The sequence below is a fragment of the Amphiura filiformis genome, chromosome 3, assembly GCF_039555335.1.
Source record: "Amphiura filiformis chromosome 3, Afil_fr2py, whole genome shotgun sequence".
Taxonomy (NCBI): Eukaryota; Metazoa; Echinodermata; class Ophiuroidea; order Amphilepidida; family Amphiuridae; genus Amphiura; species Amphiura filiformis.
Window position 1 is genome coordinate 54927644 of NC_092630.1, and position 14969 is coordinate 54942612.

Sequence of the window (14969 nt, forward strand, 5' to 3'; positions counted from 1 at the left end):
CACATGAGTTGTTTCGAGCAAACCATGACACCACATTGTGCCAAGAATACTTCAATAGTCAATGCTAGAACATGCTAAAGACAATGATCTATCATTGGAAAGAACCGAGTTTCTGGAAGTAGTATCATAAAATGTTTATCTGGACTACCAAATAGTGAAAGTCTTGCATTGGCTGAAGTTGTGCTATATTGGTATGTCAAAACCTGTTGAATGGCATAGTGAAGTATTACCAAACCATCAACAGTTATACCAAAGATAATGATAAGATGGTTCTGTGTCACATTCAGTATACACTTGTAAGTACATACTTGGCAACACATTCCTCGAGCAAACATAAAGGAAGAGCAACTCTAATATACCCAGCTCAGTGTGATGTTGTAGATATGCTTTATCAATGTATGTGTCAAACGCAGAAGGAAATCACTTCTCTGAAATAATGCAGCACAAAAGTTGAGCCAACAGAGAAATATGACATGTCTGATGCAGACATCCTAGAGAAAGCATTGACCATTTTGAGAAACTTATTCTTCAGATCGAAAGAAATAAGATAATGTCAACTACCTTAATGACCAATCATTTGATGAAGTTCAACAGAGAAATATGACATATTTCATGCAGACATCCTGGAGAAACCGTTGACCATTTTGAGACTGAAACATATTCATTAGATTGAAAGAAATAAGGCAATGTCAACTGTATTCAACAACATTTGGCCAGTCACTGATGAAATTCAACTCTAGGCTATTGCCAAATAAGTTTCAAGATTGAATTATTTGGAATTTTGATACTCGCCTAACAGTATACCAAAGTGAGGTCAAACATCAAAAAAACATGTTTCTTGTTCTTGACTTTTTGTTAGCAAATATTGGTTAAGTAGGAGAAATTCTGGGATGTTTGTTTTTGTTATTATCTTTACCATCTCAAATGACTCATTTGCTAGCATTTACATATCGGAAATGCATAGTGTTTGGTATTTACAAAAAGTAATTATTATATTGATCAGCACCTTACAATTTTTTAAGAATAATGCCACTTTTAATTTCAATTCTTTTTACTTGCCGGTCTCCGATATATTATTCATTAGCTTCAATGCACAGAGGAAATCAAGAGCATAGCCTACATATCACTTGTCAGACCTTCCCTGAAATACTTTGCTACAATATGGGACCCTTACACCGTGGACCAAATTGACTATCTTAAAGTTGTTCAGTGCAGGGCAGACCGCTTCATCAAACAAAACTATAACAAGAGTAGCAGTGTCACCAACATACAAGACCTAGACTGGCCACAACTTGTTACTAAACAAAAGATACCAATTCTCAGCCTATTCTTTATCTTTAGTACTAGAGTCACCAAGCTGTCTCAGTTCGAACCCTACTGCACCGGTTAACACACTTCATGCGCCTGTCACACTACACCGAATAGGTCTTCCGTACAAGAAACGGATGGTATTTTAGTAAATCCGTTGTTGTTCGTCAATGATCGCTTTTATGTTCTTTTTATGTCCTGCTATCATCCGCCAAATGCGTTTCGTGTTAGGTGATGTTCGTTAAGTCTGTCGGCAAGTTTGGCGAGTGTACCGAATACACATGTTCGGTATTTATCCGATGTGTGTTCGTATGGTGCTGCATATTGCCGGAGTTTGTTCGCTCTCCTTTCGTTCATGTTCGTTTCTTTGTTCGCTGCACTTTCGGCCCGTGTTCGTTGCAAATACGTTCCTGTGAGGCCTTCACCACGGATAGCATATTTTGCATTCGGTGATGTACGCTGATCCAGACCGTCTTAGTGTCACACTACACGGATCGGTCTTCCGTATAAGAAACGGATGGTATTTTAGCAAATCCGTTAGTGTTCGTCAATGTTCGTTTTATGTTCTTCATATGTCCTGTTATTATCCGCCAAATGCGTTTCGTGTTAGGTGATGTTTGTTTAGTCCGTCGACAATACGTTTCAAGTTTTGTGCATGCACAAAACTTGAACGGAGTGTGCCGAATACACATGTTCGGAAGTTGTCCGATGTGTGTTCGTAGTGTTCTGTATATATACCCTGGGTTTGTTCGTTATTCTTTCGTTTATATACATGGTGTTTCGCAGGCCCTTGTGCGGATGTAGGCCTATGGCGAACATGTGCATCGATCATGGGGGGACTTTCTGAAGGGTGTGTGACGCATATCATATTTCCCCAGTACTTTAGTGACTGACAAGTAGAAAAAAGGGGGAAAGGAGAGAAAAAAAAGAAAAGAAAGTGAGAAAAATTGAAGAGAGAAGAGAAGAGAAAAAGTTAAATTGCACGTAATTGGCCTATGCATGTAAGTAGTATTGAGGGAGGGGCACTTTCTGAAGGGTAGAGGACGCAATATCAAATTCCTACCAGTTTTAGTGATTGACAAGAAAGAAAAAAGAAGAAAAACATGGAAAGGTTAAATTGTATACGTTATTGAGTAGGCCCAGGACAGTAGTACTAGTAAGCCTAAGTATAGGCCTGTGATTATTATAGGCAGTGCTTAAATGTGGTTCCTTGGCCCAAAAAGCCTGTGAAAGTTACTGCCGGCCAGTCCATATGCAGGGCCCGTGATATTTTGTCACCAAAGTCAGTATTTAAGACGGACTTATAGGTCTATTCCTGACTTTAACATATCAATCCATGCATGCTTTACCTGAAATTACGAGTCTGAAGTCTTATATCTAAGTGTCAGTGGATCAGTGTAACATTTTAAATTTTGCAAATTCAAATCGGGCCTTCTTTATGGACATCCACGTGTTATTTTTAAAACAATTGTTTATATTATACAATAATGGTGAAAACTTTTTAATGGCTTCAATTAGGCTTTTCGTTTCTTTCGGTACTAAAATAGTACCCAATAATAGTGCTAAAATTGATCCAAAAATGACAAATGGCTTCAATTGGGCCTTCATTGTCCAAAGGTTTCTCACCTCTATTGCCCCCGGACGCTGGTTGCCCTGATATATCAGATTTGAAGCCCTTTTGTACTTATTAGCCAATATTTGACCATTTTCATCAAAATTTACCCCCTTAAAAGTTGTCTTTCCCCACTTTGTTCACCCTCTGAAAAAGTGCTTGCTACGTCACTGCCTCTAAGGGGTCAAAACCTCTCTCAAACACCCTCTCCTCCCCCACTTTTCTGATAGGGTGGACGTCCCTGTTGGTGCCACATGCGACGGATTCGCCGGTCATTTGTCGGACATTGAACGATTGAATATAAAACGCCTGCAGGATTATTAGCGGCCACAACGCATAGAGAGACGAACGGAATCGGACCCCCAAATCCGGACATTTGTCGGACGTTGGCCCCAAATCCGGTCATTTGTCGGACGTTGAACGCTCGAAAATAAGACGCCTGCAGGATTATTAGCGGCCACAACGCATAGAGAGACGAACGGAATCGGACCCCAAATCCGGTCAATTGTCGGACGTTGAACGATCGGATATAAGACGCCTGCAGGATTATTAGCGGCCTAACGCATAGAGAGACGAACGGAATCGGACCCAAAATCCCACGAATCTTCTGCCGGACTGGTGATTTTTCCACCGAATAAAATATTTTTGTATTCGGTGATGTACGTTGATCCAGTCCGTCGTAGTGTGACAGACCTATCACCCAGCAAATTCTTCATCAAAATACATTTATAACAACCATTCATACCACAAACCATTACAGAGTGGAAGCTACCATATCAATGCTCAACTACAACAAAAGTACCAGTAAAGTCAACTCATTATACATCAGTATACACATTAAACCCAGTTAATTTTCCCTACTTGGAGTCTTGAACTGTATAGAACCAGAACCAAGCAGGGTTTTATATTTCAGTTTCCTCTCAGAAATATATTGTACATTATGGAAACTATTGCTCTTACCTCAGTAAAACTGTTGCTCTCCACATACGCCTGGATTGCCATAAGTACTGCATCAATAACAACTACATACAGCCTACTCAACAATCTACAAAATAACATAACATAAAATGACTTCAGTACTACTACATCCTGTTGTCATTTCAATGTCGGTGGACATGCAAAGAAGCATTCAATTTCTGAATTTATTTCATAACCTATTGCACATGAGCAGTACACAAGAATTATACAGTGTGAAAAGGGAGCCCTACAAAATGTGTATAAAAAGTAATTAATATACTAAACAAATTTATTTATTTATTTATTTATTCTTTCTTTATTGAGGGTAATACTGCTTCAGTGACAAACACTGCTTTTCAAGCAGGCCCTCATTGTATACATGTTATAGCAACAAAATATATTACGATACACAATATTTACAAAAATAGCATACAGTATTAACAATGTATTTACAATATACTAGTATTACAAATAAGTATAATGGTATCATCAACTACAAGATAATTATAAAAACCATGATTCAAAATACAGAAATACAATAATTATATTTATACAAAAATCAAGCAAGCAAATGAACAAAATGAACTAATTATGCAACATAGAACTATACTACCATCACTCATTTTGCTAAATTACACTACAAACTGTCAAAATTGTCATTATGGTAATAGTGCATATATGATATTTTTGGAATTGATCTGTCATCTTATAATATCACGCTTGCATTAATATTTTGTTATTTTGATATGTGACTTACTCTTGGTCTGTCTTGGGTGGTCGTGGGGCTTGTACTGTAGCACCGGTAACAGGTAAAGGGGTGTGTCCTCCAGAGAGAAAGTATGTTCTCGCACAGGCTAGAGGGCTTCTGGGAGATATGGCTTGACATACCTAGTAATGCATAGACATTGAGAGGTAAAAAAAATGAGGTTGTTAGTATTAAAGTGATGATATTATACTTTGATCAGTACTGTGTATATCCCTGCCAACACACTATGTTCACTGACGTTGTACTTAGGTTGTAACAAGGTAACGTCGCATAGTCACATATTTACAACATTGTTTTAACATACCTGGACATGATTTTTAAAAGCCTTTTTGAAACATTTGCTAATGATGTGGTCTGTATGTCTCAAAAATGTACGAAGTTAACTTTAATTCATATGTTTGACCGGACTTAAAGGAGTATTTTGTGAACCTAGCATCCTCTTTTTATGACATTTTTCAGTAGATATCCACGAAAAAAGCTTATTCCCAAAATTTCAGTTGATTCCGATTTTGCGTTTGCGAGTTATGCATGATTATGTGTATTACACTGCTCCATAGACAATGTGTTGTAATTTCGTTCTGGTGCACCAGAACGAAATTCAAATTTGGCGATATTTTTGCTAAACGAATTAATCTGCAAGAAATATTTGGTACATAAACATTATGTAGCCAGAGGTATCCAGTGGTGTAAAAATCTCAACTTTTTTGGGAAAAGTGGGGGATGAGGCTGTGGATCACGAAAATGCCCCTTTAATAGGGACGATTGAATAATACGCTCACAACTTGATGTCAAAACAGTCATAATGACATTATTTATATCAACGTCAGAAAATCAATGTCCAAAATAACATTGTCACAACACAAATACAAGTTCACAAATTTATGTATTTTGTATGAATACAATTTAAGCAGATTGCACTAATCACCTGTGTATGTCAGGAAACATAGATTGAATACAATACCGTTCTTTTCATAGATGGTCATTTTCACGGTAAAGGGTGTAACTTTGGATTTTTAACATTTTAATCCGTAGTGTTCTAATAAAGCCACAGAATTCCATAATTTTTGGCCACATAAGTCATCTAGTTAGCAGCTACCTTGGGTAGCATAATCAGCTTTGGGAGTTACTGCGTTCAGTTTTAGCAGGCTTAAATGTACTTAATATTGCCATTTTGAAAAACTATAAAAACAGTAACATTTTTGTAAAACCCTGTGTTTTCTTCAGTTAGTTCATGGATAATTTTTCTTATCCTGAAAGTACAGTCATATGTTCAGTAAACACTGCCACATTAGATTTAATTGTGAACGGCCCTGTATTTTTGAGAACCGGACTTGATATTTGTCGTTTCGAGGCTTCATTTTCCGTTAACAATTGTTAACAAACTTTGTGGGTGTAGCTTTGGTTCATAATTCTTGGTTATTTCTTCACTTCTTCTTGATTTATAACAGTTGTTATCTTAACTTGAAATGGGTAACAAAATTAGCCGATTTGCAAGCTTTTAAAATTTTTATAAAATCTTGACTTCAAATAGCCGTTTTCCGTTAACTTTTTGAAGCCTCCGAAACAAACTGTTCAGCAAGCTTGTGCAAATATAAATAAAAGAGCTCATCCAATCTATTTATCAAAATGTAGCAAAGTAGATCCTCAAGTCACATGTTTTTAAATCGTGGAGATATATATCACCGTTTGAAAATGGGACCCAATACAAACTTTCCGTTAACAATTGAAGCCTCCGAAACAAATGAAGCCTCCGAAACAACAGTAAACTTAATTATCATCTATGCATATCTAAATTGGTGTGTTTCATACTGATATCTGCATTGTAATTATTACTTGATATGTGCAGAATGTCATAAATTTAAAAAAAAATTGACATTATGGTTAATGTTTGAAAAATATACTGATAACTTTGTCACAACTGAAATTCAATACTTAGAAGCAAAGCATGAAAATTGGTAATTGTGATATTTTTTACCTATTTTTTATGTCAACTTGTAGTAGTTAGCTAAATATTTTACTTTTATGATCACCAGTGCTGTTCACTGAAGCCTCCGAAACACAAATCGCTTGAATTGCCAATTCTCAAAAATAACTCCAATTTCTGTGAAACTTGGCTGGGAGGTTCCTTTCATCAAGTAGTATTTGTACATGAAGTTAGACATTCAAATTATTTTAGGAACCCAATTAAAACTTAAAAAATATGTTTAAGGTTTGGAAAATTCCATTGTAAATGACACTTGATGTTAAAAATTTTCAAAACTGCAATTACAAACATAGCAAAACATGGTATAAAATTTAACTTATATCTGTTGACTTACTTTGGAATGGAATTTCACATGTATTCCAGCTTTCATGTCAAAATTTTCTGAGGTTATGTAAAATACATTTTTCTTAGATTTTAACCAAAATGTTATGCAAATGTCAAATTTTTTATTAGAAATCAAAAGGTTTAAGCCTTGAAACATTATTTTACTTGAATTTAAGTTGCTTCTATGCAAGATTTCAGTAAACAGAAACATATTTAAGTGGTTTGAAATTTTGACCATAAAAATCAAAAGTTACACCCTTTACCGTGAAAATGACCATATACTAATCTTACAGGTGCGAGTGATCAGCCTTTTTTTGACATCTATGGTTCAATGCATTGGTACCGCATGAACATTGTTGTGCAGGGCGATATAGTCAAAATTGTATTCCTCTATTGCTATGGTAGTTAATCCGATTAACTATGTCACTTCTACGGCAAACTGTACCTGCAGTAGAAACTTACCATGTGTTTGGCAGGAGTAGCATTGACCCCAGAGCTAGCAATCAAAACTTGATCATCATTCTGAAATGAAAACCATACATGTTAGATACAAAACTGCTCCTCTCTATGTTAGCTTTTACCAGGCTTTTATACATTGATGCATGGTATGGATGGGTGAGGAAATCAATGCATCATAAATCCTATTCAGTATCTCATATTTAACTTGACAGGTGGAATAGTGTTATTGTGACAGTACAACCAACTATCTAATGGTCCATACACTTCATTTATAATGAACCTACCTGCAATTTTTGTGTACTTGATTGTTGTCCAAAAAGTACAAATGGTGTCTTCATTGTGGACCTATAAAATGGTAGAGTTTAAAATACAGTAGTAATTATTAAATACAATATTATAGGAAGACCACCACCCCCCTCCAGCTCTTCAGGTACCATACTATAAGTATATTCTTCTGCAGTAAGTCAGAAATTTCTATCCATACAGAAAGTCATATATGATTCTGAGCACCTGCAACAATTTGAAGAGTTATAGTTTGATCAGCTTGTAATAGGCGGGAAATGTTAGGCTTTATGGCTAAAATGCTAAAGGTTAATTGTAATTTTAGAGACACACAAAAATGGCATGATATTCTTACCCTTGACTAAATCTTGGACTAGACACACGACCGTGATTGTAGTAGCTCTTCAGTGGCTGGGTAAAAAACATAAGTATGCATAACAGAATTAAGGAAATTTGCTTATAGGACAAAAACATCTTGTTTAACAATATATTGGTATGCATAATTAAGTATGAAATTAGGAAATTGGCAATAAAAGGATCTTTATTTCTTAAAGTAAAACTGTACTATTATTATATTTCTCTTCTTTATAAGACACAGCTCATGATCACCTTCCCAATATATGCTGCAATCCCATTAATCTTTGACTTGAACACTCGAGGATGCCATTGGTGAATTGTCGAATCTGTGAAAAATCTCATCCCTGCCAGCAATATATACCTGGTCCATGCACCAGGCCACTTTTCTGATTCCTGTATCCTTAAAAGCGCATACAACTCAATTTTGAGTGAATCAATAAAAAAATTATTGAATGAATGAAAGACTTTATGAAATGGGATTCTGATCTTGAGAAACATCAATTGATGCTACCTCTAATCTAAAGCACAATGAAACTACACACAACAATGTGGCTCCTTATTTGTCACATTTTTGTGAAATAGGAAATGATGTTGGTAAACAGCTTACCTCTGCAACTGTTGCTTGGGATAGCTTCTGGAAAGATTTTTCCTTGCTAGAAAATCAACAAGAATACATATCATTCATAAGATCTGATGCTGGAACTAATATCATGTATCTACTATCTACTCCAATTCAACAATCAAGCTTGTGCAATCCACTTAACTTCTGACTGATGAAAACAAGCTCTATAGCTTCATTTTTAAACCAATGCTATATACCAATCACAACAATTATGATTTGATTTATTCCTGTGAGGAAATGATATAAGTTACATTTCATAAATGTACAATTAACTATCAAAATTAAGTAAGGTCATTTCTGTAATACCACAAAATGGAAAGCAAATGCACAAAATGCAGAATATGGTTTTACTTTATCTTTCTGTCCTTCAATTTTTTCATCCATTCAAGTTTAGATTTGTTGCAGAAAATTTTTGGGCAAAACTTACAGTATGTATTGCAGATGCAACATACAAATAAACACACAAATGTACAACATGGACAAACTGGCCACAGGTACAATTGAAGACCGAATTAAAAAGATTTGTTTGAGTATGACGTCCTGTCAAACAGACCAAAAATGCAGTACTGAGCAGGTCAGCAACCAATCACGCCGCACCTTTGCCCTGATGTTATACGCAAACTAGTCTTTTTAATTCGGTCTTTAATTATACATGGTTGAAGAGCTGAAGGCTTTTCTTATCCTTCACATAGTAAATGACTTACCATGCAATGTCCACATTGGATATCATAGCATTCCACTGTCTTTCAAACAAAGGCAGTTGCTCAGTGACCAGTGTTTCCATAACAACAGCATCAATTCTATCATATACGGCTGTCAATGCTTCAGATAGGTCCAATACCTACACACATAATGAAATTATATTAGTAGATTCAATTCTTCCCACATCATTCATCATTTAAAAAAAGATAATCATATGATCATTTCAACAATGCAGGTAGCTTAAATTGTACAGCTGTGTAACTACATGTAGTTTTAAGATTGTGAACAGTTGACCCTTTGCAAGTTCAGCTCCAAACAAGGTTGCACCTGCAAAGTGTATGTAGTGCATGCATACGCCTTTCATAATTACCATGTGCATTGTACGCTTTGCAAAAGCCTTCTGGCGCATTGCTAGAAAACCATGAAAAACAAAAATGCCCTTGTTGCGCATGCATTATGTTTGCAGGGAGAACCTCATTTTGGTGGCAAGATACCGAATCCATACAAAAGGTGTTTATACCTAAATATAATACAAGAAAACCTTCTTGAAATAAATATTCCCCATTGGATATACAACTGCAAACATCATTCCTGATTTGTTTTCTTCCAGCAACATGAACAAACTGCAACATGGATTACACTTCATTACATCTATTCCAACATATAAATTAAAATCTCAAAATTTGAAGAAAACATTGGTTTGTTTTGGGGAGGGCAGATGCAATGAAATTGAAGGTGTACTTACTTGATGTACCATGGTGAAGAAACCTCCCCTGAGAGCAGAGTAAAAATAATAAAAACATATAAGAAGTCAAATAATATGAAGATTGTAAGAGACCTTATATTGTCTAAATTGTTTTAATTTATTCTATACATCATTTGAGTCCATGACTCAATAATACACAGGGGCTAAGGGTGATTAGCCACCAAACACCACAAAATAGCCCCCATGAAAAATATTACTTCAAATGGCAAAAAGTACACACAAGGACTACTTTTCGTAGAATGTGCTCAAAATAGCCTGTCATCAAAAGAGTATTGTGAGGCCTGTATTCCATCAGTAAGTGCTTCCTTGGAACAGTACACAGTAGTTTGTGCAAGAGAGGTGTTGAGGCAACTAAAACAGCAGTTGCCTCAACACATTAAGTTGATTTGAATGCATAGAATTGAAATATTAAAAGAAGTATATTTATTTCTACTTCTTTCAGTTGCCTCCGCATATTATGTTAATTTGAATACATATAATTGAAATATTAACAGATATTTATCACTTTTTACAGCTTACTAGGTTTGATTTGAAGACTGCATATTTATATGAAAACAAAAGTTTAACTATAATTTGGTTCACCTCAAGTTTGGTAGTGACGTCGATGCTTTTTCGCGGTTGCGCCGCAAGCGTGCCAACAAACCGCCTCTGTACGCGGGCATGTACACTCAGCGCGTTTAACTTTACGCGTGCAATGTGATACTGCGGCAAGCAAAATACGCACATACGTCACTACCAAACTTGAGGTGAACCAAATTATATTTAGCTTGTTTATAATGGAAATTATTAACAAAATCTATAAAAAGTTGTGGATGAATGCAGTGAAACTTCTTCCCTGTGATTTTCTATGTTCAAACAAAAACTTCTGTTGCTTTTTTAAATTTCCTTTCTTCTTTTTTATTCCTTCTTTATTTGAGCAGTAATGAAATCACAACACTATACTTACATTGCAAAATCTTCCAAACCATGAGCTTGAACAAGTGGCCATTTCTCAAGAACCATAGGGTTGAATGGTTGCATATGACCTGTAGATAGATCAATAATATTTAAGAACAGTAAAAAAGAATTGTGACAATATGCAAATATTACTTAAATTAAATACATAAAATAGTAAGAAATACATAATTGGTCTTAACTATGGTCAGCAATGAATTTTCTCTCATCTCATATTTTTTCTTTCAAAACACTATATTGGGAGATAAAATTGGGTCAATTATCTCGCTCAGGAAACAAATCCATAACTTAAGGTTCTAAGATTTGTATTTGATCCACTTGTCCACAGGAGATTAATGATTAGGCATGCTACAATTTGTCACTATATATGGTCATCAACCCTCATCCCATGATGCAAGTCACTAGTATCTAGGGATTACACAAGAGATTGCCATGCTAATACTCACTCTATGGCTTCAAATCTTGTATCAAATCAAACATTAATCTCTCCAATAGCTAGGCTTAAAAAATACTTCCCCATAATCCATCCCCTTTTAGAAATAGGATGAACTCTAACATTTGAAATAATAAATATAGATTTATCAAATCCGCAACCTACATCTTCCTTGGCTTTCGAAGGTAACCTACATCTTCCTTGGCTTTAGAGGTAAAAAGACTTTTACTTGACAAGTGAAAGTATCTGCTTCAAATCTCTTATGGCATTTTTGAATTGGCCACCATAGAGAAAAGTAATTATATTGTGTTGAAACATACCTCTTGCACTGAAAGGTACACCGATAACCTGTGACTCCTTCACCATGTCAAGGAAACTGAGGATCTTGAACTCTTGGGCTGCATCTTCATCTTCATACTAATAACAAAATCAGATATGTGACATTAATCACCATAACAACGTTCTGCACTTAATAATGTTCTGCAGTCAAAGTAGAATAAGGTAAGAAGCAAGACCAAAAATACTTCTTAAAAAATTGATACAACTCATACAAAAATTCTTGTTATTTGATTGGCCATTTAATATTGCTTATTTTTGCTACTTTTAGCGATTTGCAATTGCGTGCCAACATGGTAACACTAATAAATGTGCACATGGGTAGCGTTAAGTTTCTCGCACAGTGACCACCTCAAATGACCAATTACATGTATGGGTGTTGCTTCTACAATAGATATACTTTAGATATTTCTAAATTATTTTCATGTCCTAATGATTTATGAACTTAACTGGAAGAATTATTTATGAGTTACATAAAACTAATGGTGAATGTTTTATTCGTTCAATGGAAAAAATTACTTTCATCTTATGAAAATGTACAGTCTAAAAGTCTTTGAACTTAAATCATGCTTGAACAATTTCCATAAATGAATTTTCAAAATGAACAATTATTTCAGTTACCTGCACAAAGCTTTATTACATTAAATGACCAGCACTCTGTTTCAACCAACATCTGTCATTCTTGTCTAATCAACTGTTTTTCACTTGACTTTTTTCTTCTTTTTTTTTTGTTATTTCTACATTTCCCTCACCTGTGTCTCTGTCATACAATGTAGTCTCAGATTAGGCCAGTGTGCTATGTATGGAAGTATATAGGGATAATTGACTGGATTGCAATACACATGCACCGTATCAGCCTTCACCAGAAATATCAAATCTGAAAGAAATAATCAAAATTCTTTATCCTGAAGTTAAATTATATTAAAATCATCCATAAATGGTTCTTAAAAGATGCAAACTTGTCAATTGTAGAAATCCATTTTAAAATGATTTTTCAATGACCCATTCCGGCCTAACAATATACTTGTTTTAACAACATGATCTGAAAGCCAGGCAATGTAAAGTGATGGAATAATCCATATATTAAAATGACAGTTTAAACAATCCCAATCTTTTGACCTGAAAAATGTAATCACCTTTTACATCTGCCTATCAATCAAATCTGTTTTAAAAATCGTCAAACCCTGTTTTTCATTACTGCCAAATGATTTTCTCAAAAAAATTTCATGTTCATCTTTACCAACAAACATACATTAAACTTACCATCAATTACTTCTTCATCAAATCCAGAGCTGCAGGAAAATAATAGAATAGTTATGTAGGGAAACAAATCAGTATTTTATTAATGGAAATTCAAACATATAGACCATTATACAATATATATGTAATGAAAAATAGTAAGTAACACTGCCACCAGCAAAAGCAACAGTACCCTAACAAAAATAGTAATATTGATTTGAAGTTTTTACTATGCCAGCAAGGCTTCTCATATGGATGGATAAAAAAGGCACACTTGCTGGTCACCTTTGGTGCCTACTGCAGAATCCTTCTCTTTCAGTAAGGATTGGACCAGACTGCTGTGTAGGTGGGTCACTAGCCCTCCATACAACAGATCTATCTACCTTCCCACAATAAGGTCATAGGCCTCGGTAGACTTCTCCGTAGTCCACTTGCCAATTGTGCACTACTCTGGCTATTACATTTAAGCTTAAAACTCTGATTTAATTAATGAGTGCACAATTGATAGATTTTCACAACTGATCTTTTCAGTCACCGTCGCCTCTGTTTGTTAGCTTCCCAAGTGGACTACTGACTTTGCCTTGAGAGTTAGGCCAATTTCTGGCCTAACTAAAATTGGTGATGATGTAATGCATCTTTAAAATGAATCTGGCTTGTGATTGGTCGCCCAGATCTCGTTATTGTTTAAATCCTCCCGACGCATACTGGTACCATTATAACTATACATGGTACACAACTATCTAGGGAATGCGGCGCTTTTGTACTGGTGGATGAACGTATGCATCTAGCGCGTATTGTACCACCATACTTAGTCTTGTGGTTAGATTTTATTGATAAACAAGTATGATTGACAGTGTGTGAGTCCCGGGGTAAAGTTCTGCTTAAAAGTGAAAGTCCATAGTCGGTTTTTCGGATAATAAACTGGCAGATTCTAAAATTAGAATTGTTCAGTATTGAAGTGTCATTATAATTATGCCATTTATGATATGTTGCATTCAATAATATAAGCCTACGTGGGCCTATACTTTACTTTTACTGTCACAAAATATAATTATATAGCCTAAACTTTTTCATAACCATTTTATACTAGTATTTTGATGTAGGCCTACTAAATATCAGTATAATTTTGAGTTCAACTGAATGCGTTCATCATGATTAATAACATTTTTATTTATCAAAAATCGACTATGGCATAGTCTAGGGCCTCGGAGGAGAGGAGCAAATCAAGGATTCATGAATGACTTGGGGATTTTCCCAAAAATCTTGTGATTATACATCATAATGCTCTACCACTACATGCGTGCCCACATTAAGAGCATTCTCATTATCAAGGCAAGAATTTTTTTCTTTGCATCTTTCTTAATAACAAATTTTAAAATGATTCATAAATTTAAAACTTAAACCAACCCAACAAGTTTAAAATATTTTGTTACTCACTTTTCAAGTTCATCTCGCCTGATGTCAAACATAGAAAAGAGCAGGTAATTAGCCAACTCTCGACACCCTTCATTGTACCTGCATGTGATAATAAATGATACTACTGTCAGCATAAATCAGTATCTGTATCCAATTCGTTAAAAACAACAGGGAAAACAAAAGGTAGCAATCAAATTATGTTACACAACTGAGCAAAAGTGAAAAAAGGAAGATTGTTATTGTTTCTTATGAGTGCTGTTGTCATTACGTTTGTTGCCCAACTACATTTGTCAAATCTTTTGCCAAGTGTGTTGACATCATGTTGATGACAGTATAACAAGTATATTTATTTTAAGTTACAGTATTTTTCTTAAATTCAAATAGTGAGAAGACACCCTCATGTAAATATATTTTTAATCAGATAAACCATCATTAATTCCCTTAATTGAACA

At 35.1% G+C, this 14969-nt stretch overlaps 1 protein-coding gene across 1 annotated transcript in view; it reads right to left on the minus strand.

Annotated features, from left to right (window-relative positions):
• The window catches only part of LOC140148763 (dynein axonemal assembly factor 9-like), a 59449-nt gene that overhangs the window by 37238 nt on the left and 7242 nt on the right, over positions 1-14969 (minus strand). Inside the window, exons 3-15 of the mRNA XM_072170818.1 lie at positions 14539-14616; positions 13126-13154; positions 12615-12739; positions 11847-11943; positions 11086-11164; positions 10119-10146; positions 9376-9512; positions 8657-8702; positions 8048-8103; positions 7695-7755; positions 7414-7473; positions 4635-4765; positions 3881-3965 (exon numbers count right to left, since the gene is read on the minus strand). Coding sequence (XP_072026919.1) covers positions 3881-3965; positions 4635-4765; positions 7414-7473; positions 7695-7755; positions 8048-8103; positions 8657-8702; positions 9376-9512; positions 10119-10146; positions 11086-11164; positions 11847-11943; positions 12615-12739; positions 13126-13154; positions 14539-14570 — 966 coding nt within the window. The 5' untranslated portion in view covers positions 14571-14616. The remainder of the gene's footprint in view (positions 1-3880; positions 3966-4634; positions 4766-7413; positions 7474-7694; positions 7756-8047; positions 8104-8656; positions 8703-9375; positions 9513-10118; positions 10147-11085; positions 11165-11846; positions 11944-12614; positions 12740-13125; positions 13155-14538; positions 14617-14969) is intronic.